The 18999-nt window shown below is 42.1% G+C and overlaps 1 protein-coding gene across 1 annotated transcript in view; it reads right to left on the minus strand.

Moving 5' to 3' along the window:
- Nucleotides 1-18784, minus strand: part of ADGB (androglobin) — a 178836-nt gene extending 160052 nt beyond the window's left edge. The window contains exon 1 of the mRNA XM_038768913.1: nt 18681-18784. Within this exon, the coding sequence (XP_038624841.1) occupies nt 18681-18742 (62 nt within the window). The 5' untranslated portion in view covers nt 18743-18784. The remainder of the gene's footprint in view (nt 1-18680) is intronic.
- Between the last annotated feature and the right edge of the window lie 215 nt (nt 18785-18999).

The raw sequence follows: 18999 nt of genomic DNA on the forward strand, positions 1-18999 counted from the left end.
CTCATCTTTCTTGCCACTGACACCTTGCCCTGGTCTCCTTTTGGGTTGGAACTCCCACTCCCTTCATATGACAGACCACCATTCTCCCCACTTTCAAAGCTTTACTAAAATCACATCTCCTCCATGATCCTTTCCCCAACTAAGCCCTCAATTCCCCTACTCCCTTTCACTTCTGCCTTGCCTATAGTAATAATAATAATAATAATGGCATTTATTAAGCACTTACTATGTACAAAGCACTGTTCTAAGCATTGGGGAGGTTACAAGGTGAGCAGGTTGTCCCAGGGGCTCACAGTCTTAATCCCCATTTTACAGATGAGGTAACTGAGGCCCAGAGAAGTTAAGTGACTTGCTCAAAGTCACACAGCGACAATTGGCAGAGCCGGAATTTGAACCCCTGACCTCTGACTCCAAAGCCCGTGCTCTTTCCACTGAGCCACGCTGCTTCCCCACTTGACTCTGTACTTGACTCTATACCTGTTAGGTAATAATAATAATAATAATAATACTAGTGGTACTTGTTAAGCACTTACTGTGCGCCAAACACTGTTCTAAGCCCTAGGGTAGATACAAATTAATCAGGTTGGACACAGTCCCTATCCCACAAGGGGCTCACACTCTCCTTACCACTGGCTTTAAAATACTCACAATTAGCTCACCCCATGATACCTCACCTCACTAATAACCTACTACAGACCGCCTGCACACTCAGCTCCTCTGGTGTCAGCTTACTCATTGGGCTCTGATCTCGTCTATTCATTCATTCAATCAATCAATCATTCATTCACTGTACTAAGTGCTTGGGAAGTACAAGTTGGCAACATATAGAGACGGTCCCTACCCAATAATGGGCTCACCACCGACCCCTTTCCCACATCCTCCCCCTAGCCTGGAACGCCTTCCCTCTCCTTATAAGCCAGACCACCACCCTCTCCACATTCAAAGAATAATTAAGGTCACATTTTCTCCATGAGGCCTTCCCTGATAAGCACACAGTAAGCACTCAATAAATAACATTCATTGATTGCTTAAATTCTATGAAGGGAGACAGACCTAAAAGCATTCATAAAGTAAGGAAAGTACTTGAATGTAAAATTGTATAAAATATCCAAAAAAATTAAACTAATTTTGCCTTAGTGCTAAAGATTGCTGGTATAACTTGGGGTGCTGGGAAGTAATCAAGGAAGGCTTCTTGGAGGAGGTAGGATATACTGAGGACAGTCAATAAATGGGGAATGTTGTGATCTGTTGGATTTAGTGGGGAAGGTTCATTTCTCAAATGAACTTTTCATATGATTCAGTGTTTTCTTCCACGAAGAAAAAGTGGTACATTTATTTTGTGTAGACCACTATACTAAGTGCTTTAGAGAGTACAATAGAATACCGATGTACTGGTTACCAGCTAATTTTAATCTTTCCTGTCTTGCTCCCTGATATCACAATCATACAATTTAGCAGAATTTTTTTTCTGTTTTTTGTTTTTAATCATCCACTCTGTTGAGTACTAGTGTTTATTGAGTCACTACGCTCTTGGGGCCTAAAACAGGGTAATAATTTACTGCCTAATAGGATGCTGTCTTCCCTTTTCACATTTACCCCAACTTTTGTCTCTACAGAAAGCTTGGCAAAATTAACTAAAAGCCTTCACTTCAACCTGAAGTTTAGTAAATCATATTAACAGAATCAACTAATTTACTTCAAACACCAGATGATAGACAATAATTTTTATAAATGAAATATATATTTAATATCTTAGTGCCATCTTGTCTCTCCCTCCACTCTGCAGACACATGACTGTCAGCCTCACTTTGTTTTCTCCATTTTCCTGTCATATATAGTAAGTGCCAGCTGTTTCTAGGCTGAAACGTATGTGCAGAAGATTTCCTTGAAAACCCATTTCTATTACTCTAAGAGTCAGGCTACATATGCTGCATCCCAAGTGCTTAGAACAGTACTCTGCACACAGTAAGCACTCAATAAATACCATTAATTGATTGAGACCATTATAGCACAAATAAGAGAAGTTAGGTAGTAAGTACATCATCCTGCTTTCTCTCTTTAACATGTAATATAACAGCACAATGGTTTTAATAAAACAGACAGGCCAGAATTTAGCATTTTGTATTTTCTGTCTGCCTTGCCAGACTGAGGGTAGTATGCTGTGCTAAAATGGAGAAACCATGAAGTTCCACTGCCCACCTATCACTCAGCCAACTGTCGTGCTGCTTCCTTTTACTGAACAATAGCAAACACTACCACACTACTCAGGCTCTACAAGTGAAATGACTCAATTTTTCTTACTTGCCTTAGAGTACACACCAGATTTCCTAGTCACTGTTGTAATATCAAAATACCGGTCCTTTCAAGGAATATTTAAAACATTCCTCAATTTTTCATCCTAACTCAATTTTAATTTTTTAGCAATGTTTATAACGTAGAAGTTAATAATTCTGAAATTTTTCTTGTCACCACTTCAGAGTCGCCTGATGGCATATTACTAGAAGATTCATCAGTAATACCAATTAGTTTCTAAGCTAATTAATTAAAATGTGTTTATATTTGCCATCTAGATTTAGACAACTGATTGAATTAGAATTACAACAAAAAGCAATAATGTTGCTTCTCAGAGCATAAAATTAAAATGATTGTGAAAACTTATTGGTTAACAAAATACATTAACAGCTTTTTTGATGATGTGAATTCACCAAGGTGTCTTAATTACTATGTTCCCAGCTAGCTTCTATTCTCAACTTGCTCAGCATGCCTAAAAGACAACCTTTCTCAGAAGCTGAAAGTATTGTCAATTAGTCTTGAAAAAAAATGAGAGGAGATGACTTGTCCCAAACCTGGCTCTCACCATTTCCCTTTTCCTTTCGTCAGAATCAGAATAGTGGGTGAACTTAAAGGTGACATGTGACCTGAAACTTCTTAAGTGGTGTTTTGATCCATTTTTATCTGCTCTGTGTATCTAATACCTTGTCTTTTTCCAGCATGCAAATGCCTTAAAGACATAACAGTCCTTTGTAATATGCGGTATACAGCCAACTGTGAGCATTTACTAAACATTAAATAACTGCCACTTGAACACAATCTTATTAAATTCAGAATTCTTCTGAGACTCAAATTAATGATCTGCGTCAGGTAACTGGAAATATATTAACTTCAATTACCTGTTTTTTAAAAGTACTGTTTCTCAGTTGGTGATTGAAATGAATGAGTCACCAAAGTTTAATAACTATTCTACTGTTATGTGGAATTATTTAGTCTTATCTTCTCAAGGCATGCAAATTTCCTCAAAATAACTGGTAGTTTGCAACTGTCAAGAATCAAAACTCTCTTAAACTGATTACTTTCATCGTGTATTTTTCCCCAATGTTAGAATATATTAACATTAAATAAATCCAAACTCAAAACATGTGTCAGATTTTACTATCAGGGAAAGGTTAAAATAATTGTATTTGTCAAGTGCTAAGCACTGAGGATGATACAATTAAATCACAGTTCCTACCCCATACTGTACATAGTGAGCTCTCAATAAATACTAGAGAAGCAGCATGGCTCAGTGGAAAGAGCACAGGCTTTGGAGTCAGAGGTCATGGGCTCGAATCCCGCTCCGCCACATGTCTGCTGTTTGATCCTGAGCAAGTCATTTAACTTCTCTGAGCCTCAGTTACCTCATCTGTAAAATGGGGATTAAGACTGTGAGCCCCACGTGGGACAACTTGATCACCTTGTATCCCGCCCAGTGCTTAGAACAGTGCTTTGCACATAGTAAGCGTTTAATAAATGCCATTAAAAAATACAATTGAATGAATGAATGAATCTTCCACATACTTTCTTTTTAACTTGTACTTACCAAGTGCTTAGTACAGTGCTCTGCACACAGTAAGCGCTCAATAAATACGATTGATTGATTGATTGATTGATTGTGAGAGGAGCTACAGTAAATTTATATAAAGAACTGTAGAAGGTTTTGCATCAAATTGAAACCAGGACTGAAATCATCCTAATTTTTTTCAAATACCATGTGTATTTTAAAATTAGGATGATATGACAACAATTCTAAATAGTAGAAAATGAAAATCCGGATTAAACACTGCTGTAATTTAAAATATACTCGATTTCAAATATATTATCATGGAATAGGGACTGCCTTCCAGTATAAGTACTACATTCACGCAATCTTTTTTTTGAAAAATGGATCAACAGGTTCTGACAGCTCACAGACTGAAATTAGAAGCTCGATATTATGAGGATCTCAGAGACTCCTCTCAGAATACAAAAATTTAAAGAAAAGCCTCTTTACTGGAAGTAAAACGGCTCTGTTCAGAAGGATTCAACATTTCCATTGTTCTGAGTTTCAGGGATCAAACTGTGGATGTGTGCCTCCTTGGTAACGCAGCCAATGCCCAGCGAGCAGCACTACTGTTTCCTGCCCTTTTTACAAAACGTTACTTCTCTCTAAAACAGCAAAGCTTTATAAGATTGAATAAACAGAAGATTTAAGGGGAATGGAGATGATCTGGGAAAAGAAGAGGAGCCTGGATTAAAAAAAAAACCTGCAAGGGGAGAGAAACAGTATAAAAGGTAGTGCTAGAAATCTTGAGTGTAAATGTCTGCGAATGCCGTCTCAGTTCATTCATTCATTCAATCGTATTTATTGAGCACTTACTGTGTGCAGAGCACTGTACTGAGCGCTTGGGAAGTACAAGTTGGCAACATATAGAGACGGTCCCTACCCAACAGCGGGCTCACAGTTGATTTGAGACCTAGTCAGGGAATAGGGTGAAAGGTTTTCCTTTTTATCTTGCTAGAACCTTGCCAAGCAATAAGAGGATCTTGTTTGGGACTATATTATCAAATAACAAGAATCAATTTTTTGTAACATGGAAGCTTTTCTACCTAGTGCTTTAAAATTGAGATTTAAATTCAATTCTCCCTTGGAAGCAATATATTAAGGCATACTATTCGAAGCAGCGTGGCTTAGTGAAAAGAGCACAGGCTTGGGAGTCAGAGGTCATGGGTTCTAATCCCGGCTCTGCCACTTGTCATCTGTGTGAGTTTGGGCAAGTCACTTAACTTCTCTGTGCCTCAGTTACCTCATCTGTAAAATGGGGATTAAGACTGTGAGCCCCACGTGGGACAACCTGATCACCTTGTATTCCCCCAGTACTTAGAACAGTGCTTCGCACATAGTAAGCACTTAACAAATGTCATCATCATCATCATCATCATGTGAAGTTTAGCAAATTATAAATCAGAATGAGGATGCACAAAGGGAACCATCATGGTTGGGCAGGAAAGGATACCCTACTCAGCCTCTGAACTATGTCCTATTTAAATTTTAGTACAATCAACACTCAATAAATGCCATTAATTGATTGATTAAATTAGAAATACATTTCTGCTGTTCAATACCTGTACCTCTAGTCGGTTCCTTTGGTTCAATTCACCTTGCTGTATGCATCTGTCATTGATAAGTTGTTTTATGGTGTCTGAGATAAATCAGAATTTGTTTTCTTATGAGGTGTGCATTTGTATTCAAAGGAAATCCCATGGCCAGAGTAGATGGATTTAAATCCTGTTATAATACATTAGGTGAGGAAGGGAGTGGAGCAATGTTAAAAGACGTAATTATTGTGGTATCTAAGTGCTTACTGTGTGTTAGGCACTGTACTAAATGCTGGGATATGATACAAGTAAATTGGACACAATCCCTGTCCTGCATGGGACTCACAGTCTTAATCCTCATTTTACAGATGACGGTACATACGCTATGCACTGATTGATGTTGCCCAGGACCTTAAACCCTGCCCAACATTGCACCCAATCAGCATAAGGAAATCAATTCACTCCCCACCCACGTCTAGCTGTTCATTTTTTGTTGTTGTTTTTCCAGAGGAGCTCTCCCTCGGCTCTCTGAGTCCCTCTAGTCTGTAAGAGCCTTGGGGTAAGGTTCTTCACTGTCTACTATTTTGTAGTGTATTATCCTTGGTACCAAGCACTTGGTACAGTTCCCTGCACAAAAAAAAGCACTCAATATATACCATTCATTAAGTGATAGATTAAATCCACAGCCTCTTCGGGAGTCTCTGCCCTTTTCCCTCCTAAAAACTCTCGCTTTTCTCTCCTCCCTCACTGCTAGTTTCAATTTCTAATTCTCTAATGGCTCCTATTTTTCTGCCTTCAAACATGTCCAAGTCACTCCTAGGAAAGAAAAATGTCAACCCCACAGTCCCTTCCAGGTATCACCCCATCTCCCTGTTCCCATTCCTATCCAAAGTCCTGAAATGGGCTAAACTCACTTGCTCCCTTCACTTACTCTCTGCCAACTCTCTTCTCGACCCACTGCAGTCAGCTTTAGACCTGAGACTCATTTCCCTGAGACCACACTCTCTAATGTCCCCAATGAGCTCCTTATAGCCATGTCCACAGGGCTATATTCCATCCTGATCCGCTACCTCTCAGCTATTTTTGATACCATGTCACAAGACGCCTTTGTCTCTCCTCATTTGATGGTGATGATGATGATGATGGCAATTATTAAGCGCTTATCGCTCTGCCAACCGTGCCAACAACTGAGAAAACTGCTTCATTCAGCCGCCATTCCCTTTCCCTTCCCTGAATCCTATTCCCCTTGTTTGGGTTTCCCGACATTTGCCAAGGAACAGAGACCTCTTTCTTACCGTCCATCAGCCCGTCCGCCAGGTTTGGGCATCAGAGAGCCGTGCACATGATAGATGCTCAGTGCAATATCCCCATTCCCCCGCCTTACCTCCTTCCCCTCCCCACAGCACCTGTATATATGTATACATGTTTGCATGTATTTATTACTCTATTTTATTTGTACATATTTATTCTATTTATTTTATTTTGTTAATATGTTTTGTTTTGTTCTCTGTCTCCCCCTTCTAGACTGTGAGCCCACTGTTGGGTAGGGACTGTCTCTAGATGTTGCCAACTTGTACTTCCCAAGCACTTAGTACAGTGCTCTGCACACAGTAAGCGCTCAATAAATACGATTGAATGAATGAATAATAATGACAATAATGATGGTACTTGTTACACACTTACTATGTGCCAGGCACAGTACTAAACGCTGGGGCGGATACAAGGAAATCAAGTTAGACACAGTCCCTGTTCCACACGGGGTTCACAGTCTCAATTCCCATTTTACAGATGAGGTAACTGTGGCACAGATAAGTGAAGTGACTTGCCTAAGGTCACACAACAGACAAGTGGCAGAGCCAGGATTAGAAACTATGTCCTTCTGATTCCCAGGCTCACGCTCTATCCACTGCGCCATTCTGCTTCTCAACCATCAACTCCTTTCCCAGATTCTAACAGATCTTGGCTTTGCCGACATAGTATAAATCTGACTGCTCCTTATCAGTTTTACTCGCGTGTTTCTCCTCTTTGGACTTTCACCTTCTAACTGTGAGTGTTCTTCAAGGATGTTTGGGGTACTGTTCTCTCCTGACTCTCATGGGAAGCTCATCTGTTCACGTGGCTTCAGATACCACCTCTATAGAGATGACTCCCTACAGCACTTCTGTACATATCTATAAATTACATATTTTAAGTGATTTGTTTATATTAATGCCTATCTCCTCCTCTACACTGTAATCTCATTGACGACAGGCAATCTGTCTGCCAACTCTGTTGTGTTGTACTCTCCCAAGCACTTAATGCAGTGTTCTGCATACAGTAAGTGTTCAATAAATACCATTGATAATGAAATCTACCTCTGTAGCCGTGCCCTCTCATCTGATCTGTAATCATCCACCTCCTCTTGCCTCCAGATACTTCCACTTGGAGGTCAGGCTGGCACCTCAAAAGCAATGTGTCTAAGGGAACTCCTCATCTTCCTCCTGCACTCACTCACTCCTCTTCCTACCTTTCCCCATCTCAGTCACTAGCACAACCATCCTCCCTATCCCAGAAGCCTGTAACCATGTGTCCCCCATGTCTCTTTGCTGTCTCTTACAGCTACTGCCCCATCTTCCTTCTACTATTTCTGCTCAAACTCCTTGAACAAGTGGTTTACACTTGCTGCTTCCACTGCCTCTCCTTGACTCCCTGCAATCTGGCTTACAGACCCTTCCCTCCACTGAAAGACCACATCTTTGCCAAAATCTAATGGGCTTTACTTCATCCTATTTTTCCTTGACCTCTCACCAGTCATTGACTCTGTGACCTTCTCGTTCACTGGGAAACATTATCTAATCTTGTTTTTCTGACAGTGTCCTCTCCTGGTTCTTCTAAATATCTCTCTGGCCACTCCTTGGATTATTTCAAGAATTCCACTTTTATCATCCACCCTCTATGCTCAATTCTGGGTCCCCTTCTATTCCCCACTTACACCCACTCTCTTGGAGTACTCATTTGCTCTCAAGGCTTCAAATACCATTTCTACCAGATAACTCATCAGCCTTGCCCTACAATTTTACATCTCTTCCTGCCTTCGGTATACCCTTCTTTGGATGTCCTACTGACAGCCCAAGTTCAACATGTCCAAAACGTAACTCATCTTCCCACAGAAGCACTCTCCTCCACCAAACTTTCCCAACACTGTTGACAACACCATTGTCCCTTTCTCACAAGCCTGTAAGCTTGGCATTATCCTGCTAGATTATACATTCCTTGAGGGAAAGGTTCATATGAACAGATCTACAAGCAAGATCTACAAGCAGATCTACAGCAAGGCCCTACTGAGAGCTCACCTCCTCCAGGAGGCCTTCCCAGACTGAGCCCCTTCCCTCCTCTCCCCCTCGTCCCCTTCTCCATCCCCCCATCATACCTCCTTCCCTTCCCCACAGCACCTGTATATATGTATATATGTTTGTACATATTTATTACTCTATTTATTTTACTTGTACATACCTATTCTATTTATTTTATTTTGTTTGTTTGGTTTTGTTCTCTCTCTCCCCCTTTTAGACTGTGAGCCCACTGTTGGGCAGGGACTGTCTCTATATGTTGCCAATTTGTACTTCCCAAGCGCTTAGTACAGTGCTCTGCACACAGTAAGTGCTCAATAAATACGATTGATGATGATGATGATGATGAACATACTCTATTATACACTCAAAAGAACTTAATAAAATGTCCTACACACAGTGATTGTTCAAGAGAAGCAACATGGCCTAATGGATAGAGTGTACGCCTGGGAGTCAGAAGGACCTGGGTTCTAATCTTGGTTCTGCCACTTGTCTGCTGTGTGACTTTGGGCAAGTCAGTTTACTTCTCTCTGCCTCAGTTACCTCATCTGTGAAACGGGGATTAAGACAACGAGCCCCATGTGGGACAGAGACTGCGTCCAACCTGATTAGTTGGCAACTACCTCAGTCATTAAAACAGTGCTTGACACATAGTAAGCATTTAGCAATTACCATCATTATCATTATTAATAAATGCCAATAATGATGATGATCTTTGACTACTCTCTTTCAAACCACATATTCAATCACTAAATCCATATAAGTTCTATCCACACATCTTGAGACTTCACCCCTTCCTCTCCAACCAAACTACCACTAGGTTGGTTCAAGCACTTGTCACATCAATCAGTTGGCCATAGTTATTGAGTGCTTACTGCATGCAGAGCATTGTGCTAAGCACTAGGGAGAGTACAATATAACAGAGTCGGTAGACATATTCCCTACTCATTCATTCATTCATTAATTCAATCATATTTATTGAGCGCTTACTGTGTGCAGAGCACTGTACTAAGTGCTTAGGAAGTACAAGAAGGCAACATATAGAGACGGTCCCTACCCAACAGTGGGCTGAGCTTACAATATAGAATGGGGAGACAGACATTAATAGGAATACATAAATTACAGATATGTACATAAGTACTGTGGAGGTGAAGAATGAGTGAACTAAGGGTCTAAATAAAGTGCAAGGACAATGCAGAAGGGAGTGGGAGAAGAGGAAATGACGGCTTATTTAGGGAAGGCCTCTTGGAAGAAATGTGTTTCAATAAGGTTTTGAAGGTGGGTAGAATGATGGTCTGACAGATATGAAGAGGGATGACTTTCCAGGCCAGAGGCAGGACATAGGTGAGAGATTAGTGGTGAGATAAATGAGACTGAGGTTCAGTGAGTAGATTGGCATTAAAGGAGAGAGGTGTGCGGGCTGGGTTGAAAAGGAATGAGGTAAGGTAGCAAGGGACAAGTTGATTGAGTCATTCAAAGCCGACGTTAAGGAGTTTCTGCTTGATGTGGAGGATGGGAAACCATTGGAGGTTCTTCAGGAGTGGAGAAACATGAATTGAATGTTTTTGTAGAAAAGTGATCTGGGCATTAGAAAAATCAATCAATCACTGAATTGTATTTATTGAGCACTTGCTGTGTGCAGAGCACTGTGTTAAGTGCTTTGGAGAGTACAACATAATAGAGTTGGCAGACACATTTCCTGCCCACAACCTTACATTCTAGAGCAGAGTGACATATGAACTGGAGTGGGGAGAGACAGGAGGCTGATGCAGTGTTCAAGGTGGGATAGGATGAGTAGTTGGATTAATCAATCAATCAATGATATTGATTGAGCACTTACTGTGCACAGAACACTGTTCTAATTGCTTGGGAGAGTACAATACTCTCCCAATGAGTGGACATGTTCCCTGCCCATACCGAATTTACAGTCTTGAGGGGGAGCCTGGATTAATGTGTTAGCAGTTGGGACAGAGAGGAAAGAACAGATTTTAGCAATGTTGTGCAGGTTGAACCAACAGGATTTGGTGATACTGAATATGTGGGTTGAATGAGTGAGATAAGTCAAGGATAACACTAAGGTTAAGGGCTTGTGAGACAGGGAGGATGGTGGTGCTCTCTACAGTGATGGGAAAGTCCGGAGAGGAAAGGGTTTGGGTGTGGAAGATAAGGAGTTCTGTTTTGGACATGGTAGTTTGAGGTGTTGGTGGGACATCCAAGTAGAGATGTCCTCAAAGTAGGAGGAAATGTGAGACTTCAGAGAAGGCAAGAGATCTGGGCTGGAGATGTAGATTTGGGAATCATCCACATAGAGAAATCATCATCCACAGAGAGAAGCAGCATGGCACAGTGGAAAGAGCACGGGCTTGGGAATCAGAGATCATGAGTTCAAATCCCACAAACAACTGTCAGCTGTGTGACTTTGGGCAAGTCACTTAACTTCTCTGTGCCTCAGTTACCTCGTCTGTAAAATGGGGGTGAAGACTGTGAGCCCCACGTGGGACAACCTGATTACCTTGTATCCACCCCAGCGCTTAGAACAGTGCTTTGCACATAGTAAGCACTTAACAAATGCCATTAATTTATTATTATTATAGAGATGGTAGTTGAAGCTATGGGATCGAATGCATTCTCCAAGTAAGTGGGTGTAGATGGAGAATAGAAGAGGAACCAAAATTGAACCCTGAGGAACATCCACACTTGGGGAGTGGGAGACAGAAGAGGAGCCTTTGAAAGAGATTTGGAAGAAGATAGATTTAGAAGAGATGGGAGAAGAACCAGGAGAGGACAGTGTCCGTTAAGTCAAGGTAGGATGTTTCCAGGAGAAGGAGTGTTTGACAGCGTCAAAGGTGGCTAAGAGGTTGCGGAGGATTAGGATGGAGTTGGATTTGGCAAGAGGAAGATTCACTGGTATACTTTGAGATAGCATCCTGTCTCGACAACTGCATCAGCCTCCTCGCTGATGTCTCTGCCTCCAGCTTTTTCCCTTTCTAGTGCATACTTCACTCTACTGCCCAGATCATTATTCTAAAATGTTATTTGCACATATCTCACATATTCCTATTCACTTCAAGCTGAAACTTCTCACCATCAGCTTTTAGGCACTCATTCAGCTCTCTTCCCTCCTACTTACCCTTACTCCTCTTCCATTACAATCCAGCCTGCATACTTCACGAGTGCCAACCGACTCATTGTGCTTCACTTTCATCTCTCTCACCACTTACCTCTTACTCACACCCTCCCTCATGCCTAGAACTCTCTCCCCTTTCACCTGGAGACAAGAAGAAATGCTTATTTCTTTTGGGTGCTATCCATTTGCCTTTTCCTTCTTCCCTCAACCACAAAATGAAGACCCTCTTTGTCTTTCCTTTTCTATATAAGTATTTGTCCTTTTCCTTGTTCCCACCTGAAGCCATTCTTTCTTTCTGGCTGCCACTCTTTTGTGGACCATCTGTCCTGTCCCTCCTCCTTCTAGTTTTACTATTGTTTTTTTTTTCCATTTTCAACTGCTTTACTACTCTCTTCTTCAATTCTTCCTCGTTCCTGCATATTCTTTTTTCTCTTTTAATCTCCTTTCTCCCCTAACTCCATGTCTCTTTCTCTTCCTCTCCTTGCCCGTCTTCTATTTTCCCTTTTCCTTTCTTTCTCCACCTCCAACTCTTCACCCCTTTCCATCCTCTTTGTCTTTCCCATTGTCTGCCTCTGTCTTTTTCTTTTCCTGTCTTTTTTTTTTCTTTTGTGTCTCATCAGAATATTATGCAGTTCCCATAATGGGCAGAACCCTGTCCTAACCCTGGGAAGACATTCAGAAGAAGCAAAATATCCTTGACCTCAAAGAATTGACAATTTCATGGGCTAGTTTACAATCTTTCTGTATGTTCCATGATAGTTCCTAGAACCATTTCCTTCCCACTACCAACCTCTGAGTTCCCATTCGTGGGAGCTTCCATGACCATTTTTTTGCCATGGAACCAACCTTCCCTGGTCCTTCTAGGATGCTTTTCTCTCAGAAGCTCTCTCCCTTTCAATTCATTCATTCAATCGTTTGTATTGAGCGCTTACTGTATGCAAACCACTGTACTAAACACTAATCCAGACATATAGGGATTACTTTTCACCCCTCCCTCGGTGAAAGAGACTAGTGGATTTGGCAGGTGGAAAAGGCAGTGATAATCTGGGAACTTCAACCTGCTGTCTTTTCCTCTCCACTGTCTTAAGACAAGAATGGGCCCTGACTCTCTCTCCCTGGCCTTCAAGAACTCTCTTAACTGCCAACTGACCATCATATTAGTTTTTGAGCAGAGCAAGCAGATATGTTGTACTTCCTAGTTTGGCAATAGACTGATTGGACTGGATATCCTGAACAGTGCTTAAAGTCAGACAATTAGCAGGCAAAACACATGAACTCAGGTAAACAGTGACCCTAATTAGATATATTGCAAAGATCTCGATGTCCATTATAAACATTTTCTATTACCAGACTTCAACAAGGGACCAGACATTTTATTAAAGATGGAAAAAATGTCACCAAAATTGGTTTCTAATCGGAAGTTCTCTATGGTTTTTACATAAACAATTAGCAGAAACAAGGAGTGAATAGGGTAAAAAGGAAAGTCCATGTATATGGTATGTTTATGTACACATGCTTTGGGGGAGCTATGAGTATACATTTATAGGTAGATGAATTTGTGGTAAGGAGTATAAGTACTTGTGAATCTATGGATCTTCCTCAGCCCACTCAGCTTCAGGATTGGGGAATCTTGCTGATTGGGAAATGTTTCCTCTCCTGGATTCTCCTCCACAGACCCTGGCTGTAGGCCAGCGGCATCTGACTTTTTATTAGAAGGGAGAAAAACAGGGATAGTGGAAGGAGACTGAGTGTGTGTGTGTGTCTGTGTGTTGGGGAATAGGGGGCAGGTGAGACTACCAGTGAATATTGGCCAAGCAGATTAAAATAACTGCATTGTCCTTACTACACACATACTTTTGATTAGTTATATTGTAATAATAAAAGCTTTCCATCTAGGAAAGGTTTAATTATGAACCAAACATTAATCATTGTTTTAAAAGTTTAATCTAATTAATATGTGCTCAAACAAAATATTTTTTCTGAAGCACCACATGGTCCTTGCAGACATTTTGGAAGAAAACTTGATAGTGGGCATAAATGTCAAGTCCAACATTTACAGGATTATTACCTGCCCCAACTGACTTTAACACACAAACACACCTCCAGAGTAACTATGTGAACAATGAATTTCCAAACATTCTTTAAAAAACTTGACCTTCTGGACTCATTTTTTTCTTTCAAAATACAAGCATACAAGACAAATGCCACTAAAGCAAGATGGGCATTTTTAATCAAATATTATTGAAATGTGATAAAAAGGTAATTACCTCAGAAACTTCCCAGTCAATACATAAGAAATAGGCCCAGTTAATTTGTAAATTGAAACGGAAGAAAGAACAACAGGGTAGGCTTCCTCTGTGAAAACCAGATGATTGGCACCTCTTGGCAAACAACTCCATGAAGCAAAAAGCAATAGAAAATATTTCCTTGATCAAAGTGCTTAAAGCGATTAGGTAAATTCATGAGGAAAGATTTTTTTGTTAAGGCTAGAAATGATGACCAAGGACATTAATGAACTAAAAAGTCACACAAAAGTACAGGTTGTAGCTGACATCATCACGGCGTAATTTAATGGTAGAAATATTGAAAACTCAACAGATTAAAAAAAAGCCTTGTGTTCTTCCTACTCCTCTAAATATCTGTCTGGGGGAAGAAAGGTGGCCCCAACACACATAATAATAAAAGCTTTCCATCTAGGAAAGGTTTAATTATGAACCAAACATTAATCATTTTTTTTAAAAGTTTAATCTCATTAATATGTGCTCAAACAAAATATTTTTTCTGAAACACCACATGGTCCTTGCAGACATTTTGGAAGAAAACTTGATAGTGGATCATTCAATCCATATATTCAATCCACCACTAAATTCTGCCATTTCCACCTCCATAACATGGCTAAAATCCATCCTTTTCTCTCCATCCAAACTGCTACATTAATCCAATCACTTATTCTAGCCTGTCTTGATTACTGGTTCAGCCTCCTTGCTGGCCTCCCAGCCTCCTGTGTCTACCCACTCCAGTTCATACTTCATTCTGCTTCCTGGATCATTTTTCTACAAAAATGTTCAGAACATGTTTCCCCACTCCTCAAGGAACTCCAGTGGTTGCCCATCCACTTCCATACCAAACAAAAACCCCTAACCATCGGCTTTAAAGCATGCAGTCACCTTGCCCCATCCTACCTCATCTAACTACTCTCCTACTACAATCCCGCCCGCACATTTAGCTCCTCTAATGCTAACCTTCTCATTGTACCTTGATCTCATCTATCAATCTCTGGCCCACATCCTACCTCTGGCCTGGAATGCCCTCCTTCCTCAAATCCGACAATTACTCTCCCCCCTTTACAAAGCCTTATTGATGGCACATCTCCTCCAAGAAGCCTTCCCTAACTAAGCCTTCCTCTTCTCCCTCTCACTTCTGTGTCACCCTGACTTGCTTCCTTCCTTCATTATCCCTCCCAGCCCCACAGCACTTATTATAGTAATAATAATAATTAGGGTATTTAAGTGCTTACTATGTGCCAAGCCCTAGGGTAGATAAAATGTAATCAGGTTGTTCCCACATGGGATGCACAGTCTTCATCCCCATTTTACAGATGAAGTAACTGAGGCACACAGCAGACTTATCTACATACCTGAAATTTATTTCTTTATAACATCTGTGTCCCTCTCTAGACTGTAAACTCACTGTGGGCAGAGAATTTGTCGGTTTGTTGTTGTAGTGTACTCTCCCAGCATTTAGTACAGTGCTCTGCACCCAGTAAGCGCTCAATAAATACTGCTGAATGAATGAATCTATACATAAGCTTTCAGCTGGACAGGATTCCCATTTAGTCCCCATCTAATTGATCCCACTTAAGCCTTCGTGGAAAATAAAGATTAAGCAAATGGGAAACATGCTTGGCACCTAGTAAGTGCTTAACAACTGCCATCATTATTAAAAGCACCTGTGGCTTACCTGGATTAGTTTGTTTTAATTCTACGGTTTATGGGGTTTGGGGGTTGTTTTTTCGTTTTCATGAAAGTTGGCAAGGACGAGAGGCCACTGTAACAGTGAGAACACCGGAGGCTTTCACAACAGGGATATTTTGGAGAAGATGGGGAGAAGGGGTTTATGAAGTTGGGGGGCTGGGGAGAATATGGTTATTGCATAGAGAGTCCAAGGCCGAGAGGAGGGGGGATGAGCAAGAAAATAGAAAGAGAAATTCCTCCCTTCCCCTCTTTTCCTTCCCTCCCACCTGGGGGTTGGAAGCACTATAAGGTGGGAAGCATTATAACGAGGGAGGGAGTGTTGTGAGAGAGGGCAATATTGGGGAAATCAGCCGGGCACTGGGGGAAAAAAAATGGGGGATGCAGCATCATTTTGCAACAAGCAATCGTGAAATTTGGGAGAGGGGGAGACACTATGGCTTACTGGGCTTGGGAGCCAGAGGTCGTGGGTTCTAATCCCGGCTCCGCCACTTGTCAGCTATGTGACTTTGGGAAAGTCACTTATGTGCCTCAGTTACCTCATCTGTAAAATGGGGATGAAGACTGTTTGCCCCACGTGGGACAACCTGATCACCTTGTACAATAATAATGGCGGCATATGTTAAGCGCTTGCGGGGATACAAGGTGATCAGGTTGTCCCCTTCTCTAAGAGCGTGTATCTATCCCAGTGCTTAGAACAGTGCTTAGCACATAGTAAGTGCTTAATAACATCATTATTATTATTGTTTTAAGGAGGAGGCCCGCCACATGGGGAAGAAAGTGGGACGCCCACAAGAAGCAGCGTGGCTCAGTGGAAAGAGCCCGGGCTTGGGAGTCAGAGGTCGTGGGTTCTAATCCCAGCTCCGCCACTGATCAGCTGTGTGACTTTGGGCAAGTCACTTCACTTCTCTGGGCCTCAGTGACCTCATCTGTAAAATGGGGATCAAGACTGTGAGCCCCACGTGGGACAACCTAATAACCTTGTATCTATCCCAGCGTTTAGAACAGTGCTGGGCACATAACCAGCGCTTAATAATAATAATGGTGGTATTTGTTAAGCGCTATGTGTCCAGCACTGTTCTAAGCGCTGGGGGGGAGATACAGGGTAATTCATTCATTCATTCAATCGTATGTATTGAGCGCTTACTGTGTGCAGAGCACTGTACTAAGCGCTTGGGAAGCACAAGTATAGAGATATATAGAGACGGTCCCTCCCCGACAACAGGCTCACAGTCTAGAAGGGGAAGACAGACGACAAAACAAAACATGTGGACAGGTGTCAAAATCGTCAGAACAAATAATAATAATAATAATTGGCATTTGTTAAGCACTTACTATGTGCAAAGCACTGTTCTAAGCGCTGGGGAGGATACAGGGTGATCAGGTTGTTCCACGTGGGGCTCACAGTCTTAATCCCCATTTTACAGATCAATCAATCGTATTTATTGAGCACTTACTGTGTGCAGAGCACTGTACTAAGCGCTTGGGAAGTACAAGTCGGCAACACAGATGAGGTAACTGAGGCCCAGCGAAGTTAAGTGACTTGCCCAAGATCACACAGCAGACGCAGCGGAGTCGGGATTCGAACCCACGACCCCTGACTCCAAAGCCCGGGCTCTTTCCACTGTGCCACACTACTTCTCTACAGAAACCGCCGAGGTAGATACGAGATAATGAGGCTGGCCACAGTCCGTGTCCCACGTGGGGCCCACAGTCTTCATCCCCATTTTACAGATGAGGGAACTGAGGCCCAGAGAAGTGACCCAAAGTCACCCAGCTGACAAGCGGCGGGGTCGGGATTAGAACCCATGACCTCTGACTCCCAAGCCCGGGATTAAAAAATGCCATCATTATTATTATTGCCGTGGGGGGGGCTGGGCAGGGCAAGGGACCCCCAGGGCAAGGGACTGTGCGGGATTCTATTTATTTTATTTTGTTAGTATGTTTGATTTTGTTCTCTGTATGTTGCCAACTTGTAGTTCCCAAGCGCTTAGTACAGTGCTCTGCACACAGTAAGCGCTCAATCCCTTCTAGACTGTGACCCCACTGTTGGGCAGGGACCGTCTCTGTATGTTGCCAACTTGTACTTCCCAAGCGCTTAGTACAGTGCTCTGCACATAGTGAGCGCTCAATCATCATCATCATCATCATCAATCGTATTTATTGAGCGCTTACTATGTGCAGACCACTGTACTAAGCGCTTGGGAAGTACAAATTGGCAACATATAGAGACAGTCGCCACCCAACAGTGGGCCCACAGTCTAAAAGGGGGAGACGGAGAACAAAACCATACTAACAAAATAAAATAAATAGAATAGCTATGTACAAGTAAAATCAATCAATCAATCGTATTTATTGAGCGCTTACTATGTGCAGAGCACTGTACTAAGCGCTTGGGAAGTACAAATTGGCAACATATAGAGACAGTCCCTACCCAACAGTGGGCTCACAGTCTAAAAGGGGGAATAAATAAATAAATAAATAAATAAATAAATAAAGTAATAAATATGTACAAACATATATACATATATACAGGTGCTGTGGGGAAGGGAAGGAGGTAAGATGGGGGGGATGGGTAAGATGGGGGGGATGGTTTACTTTAAGATTACTTTAAGATTTCCCACATCACTTCTGTACCTATCTATAAAGTATATATTTGTTAAATTATTTGTTTATTTAATGTCCCCCTCTAGACTGTAAACTAATTGAGGGCCGGGAATGTGTCTACCGTCCACTCATTCAATCGTATTTTTTGAGCGCTTACTGTGTGCAGAGCACTGTACTAAGCGCTTGGGAAGTAAATACGCTCAATAAATACGATTGATGATGACGCTGTGCGGGACGCCCCGGGGTCAGTCTTACTCTTTATTATGGGCCGAGTTGATGCGGTGAATCTCCTTCTTTTTGGCTTGCTTGGACGACATGGTGGGTGCGGAGGTTTCGGAGGGGTTGGACCGGGCCCGGCTCGGCCGTTCGGCTCGGACTCGGCTCCGGCTCGGCCGTTCGGCTCGGACTCGGCTCGGGCTCGGCCGTTCGGCTCGGACTCGGCTCGTGTTCGGCTCCGGTTCGGCTTGGACTCGGCTCGAGCTCGGCCGTTCGGGTCGGACTCGGCTCGTGTTCGGCTCGGGCTCGGCCGTTCGGCTCGGACTCGGCTCGGGTTCGGCTCCCACGGGCTCCGGCT

This window comes from Tachyglossus aculeatus, chromosome 2 (genome assembly GCF_015852505.1).
Source record: "Tachyglossus aculeatus isolate mTacAcu1 chromosome 2, mTacAcu1.pri, whole genome shotgun sequence".
Taxonomy (NCBI): Eukaryota; Metazoa; Chordata; class Mammalia; order Monotremata; family Tachyglossidae; genus Tachyglossus; species Tachyglossus aculeatus.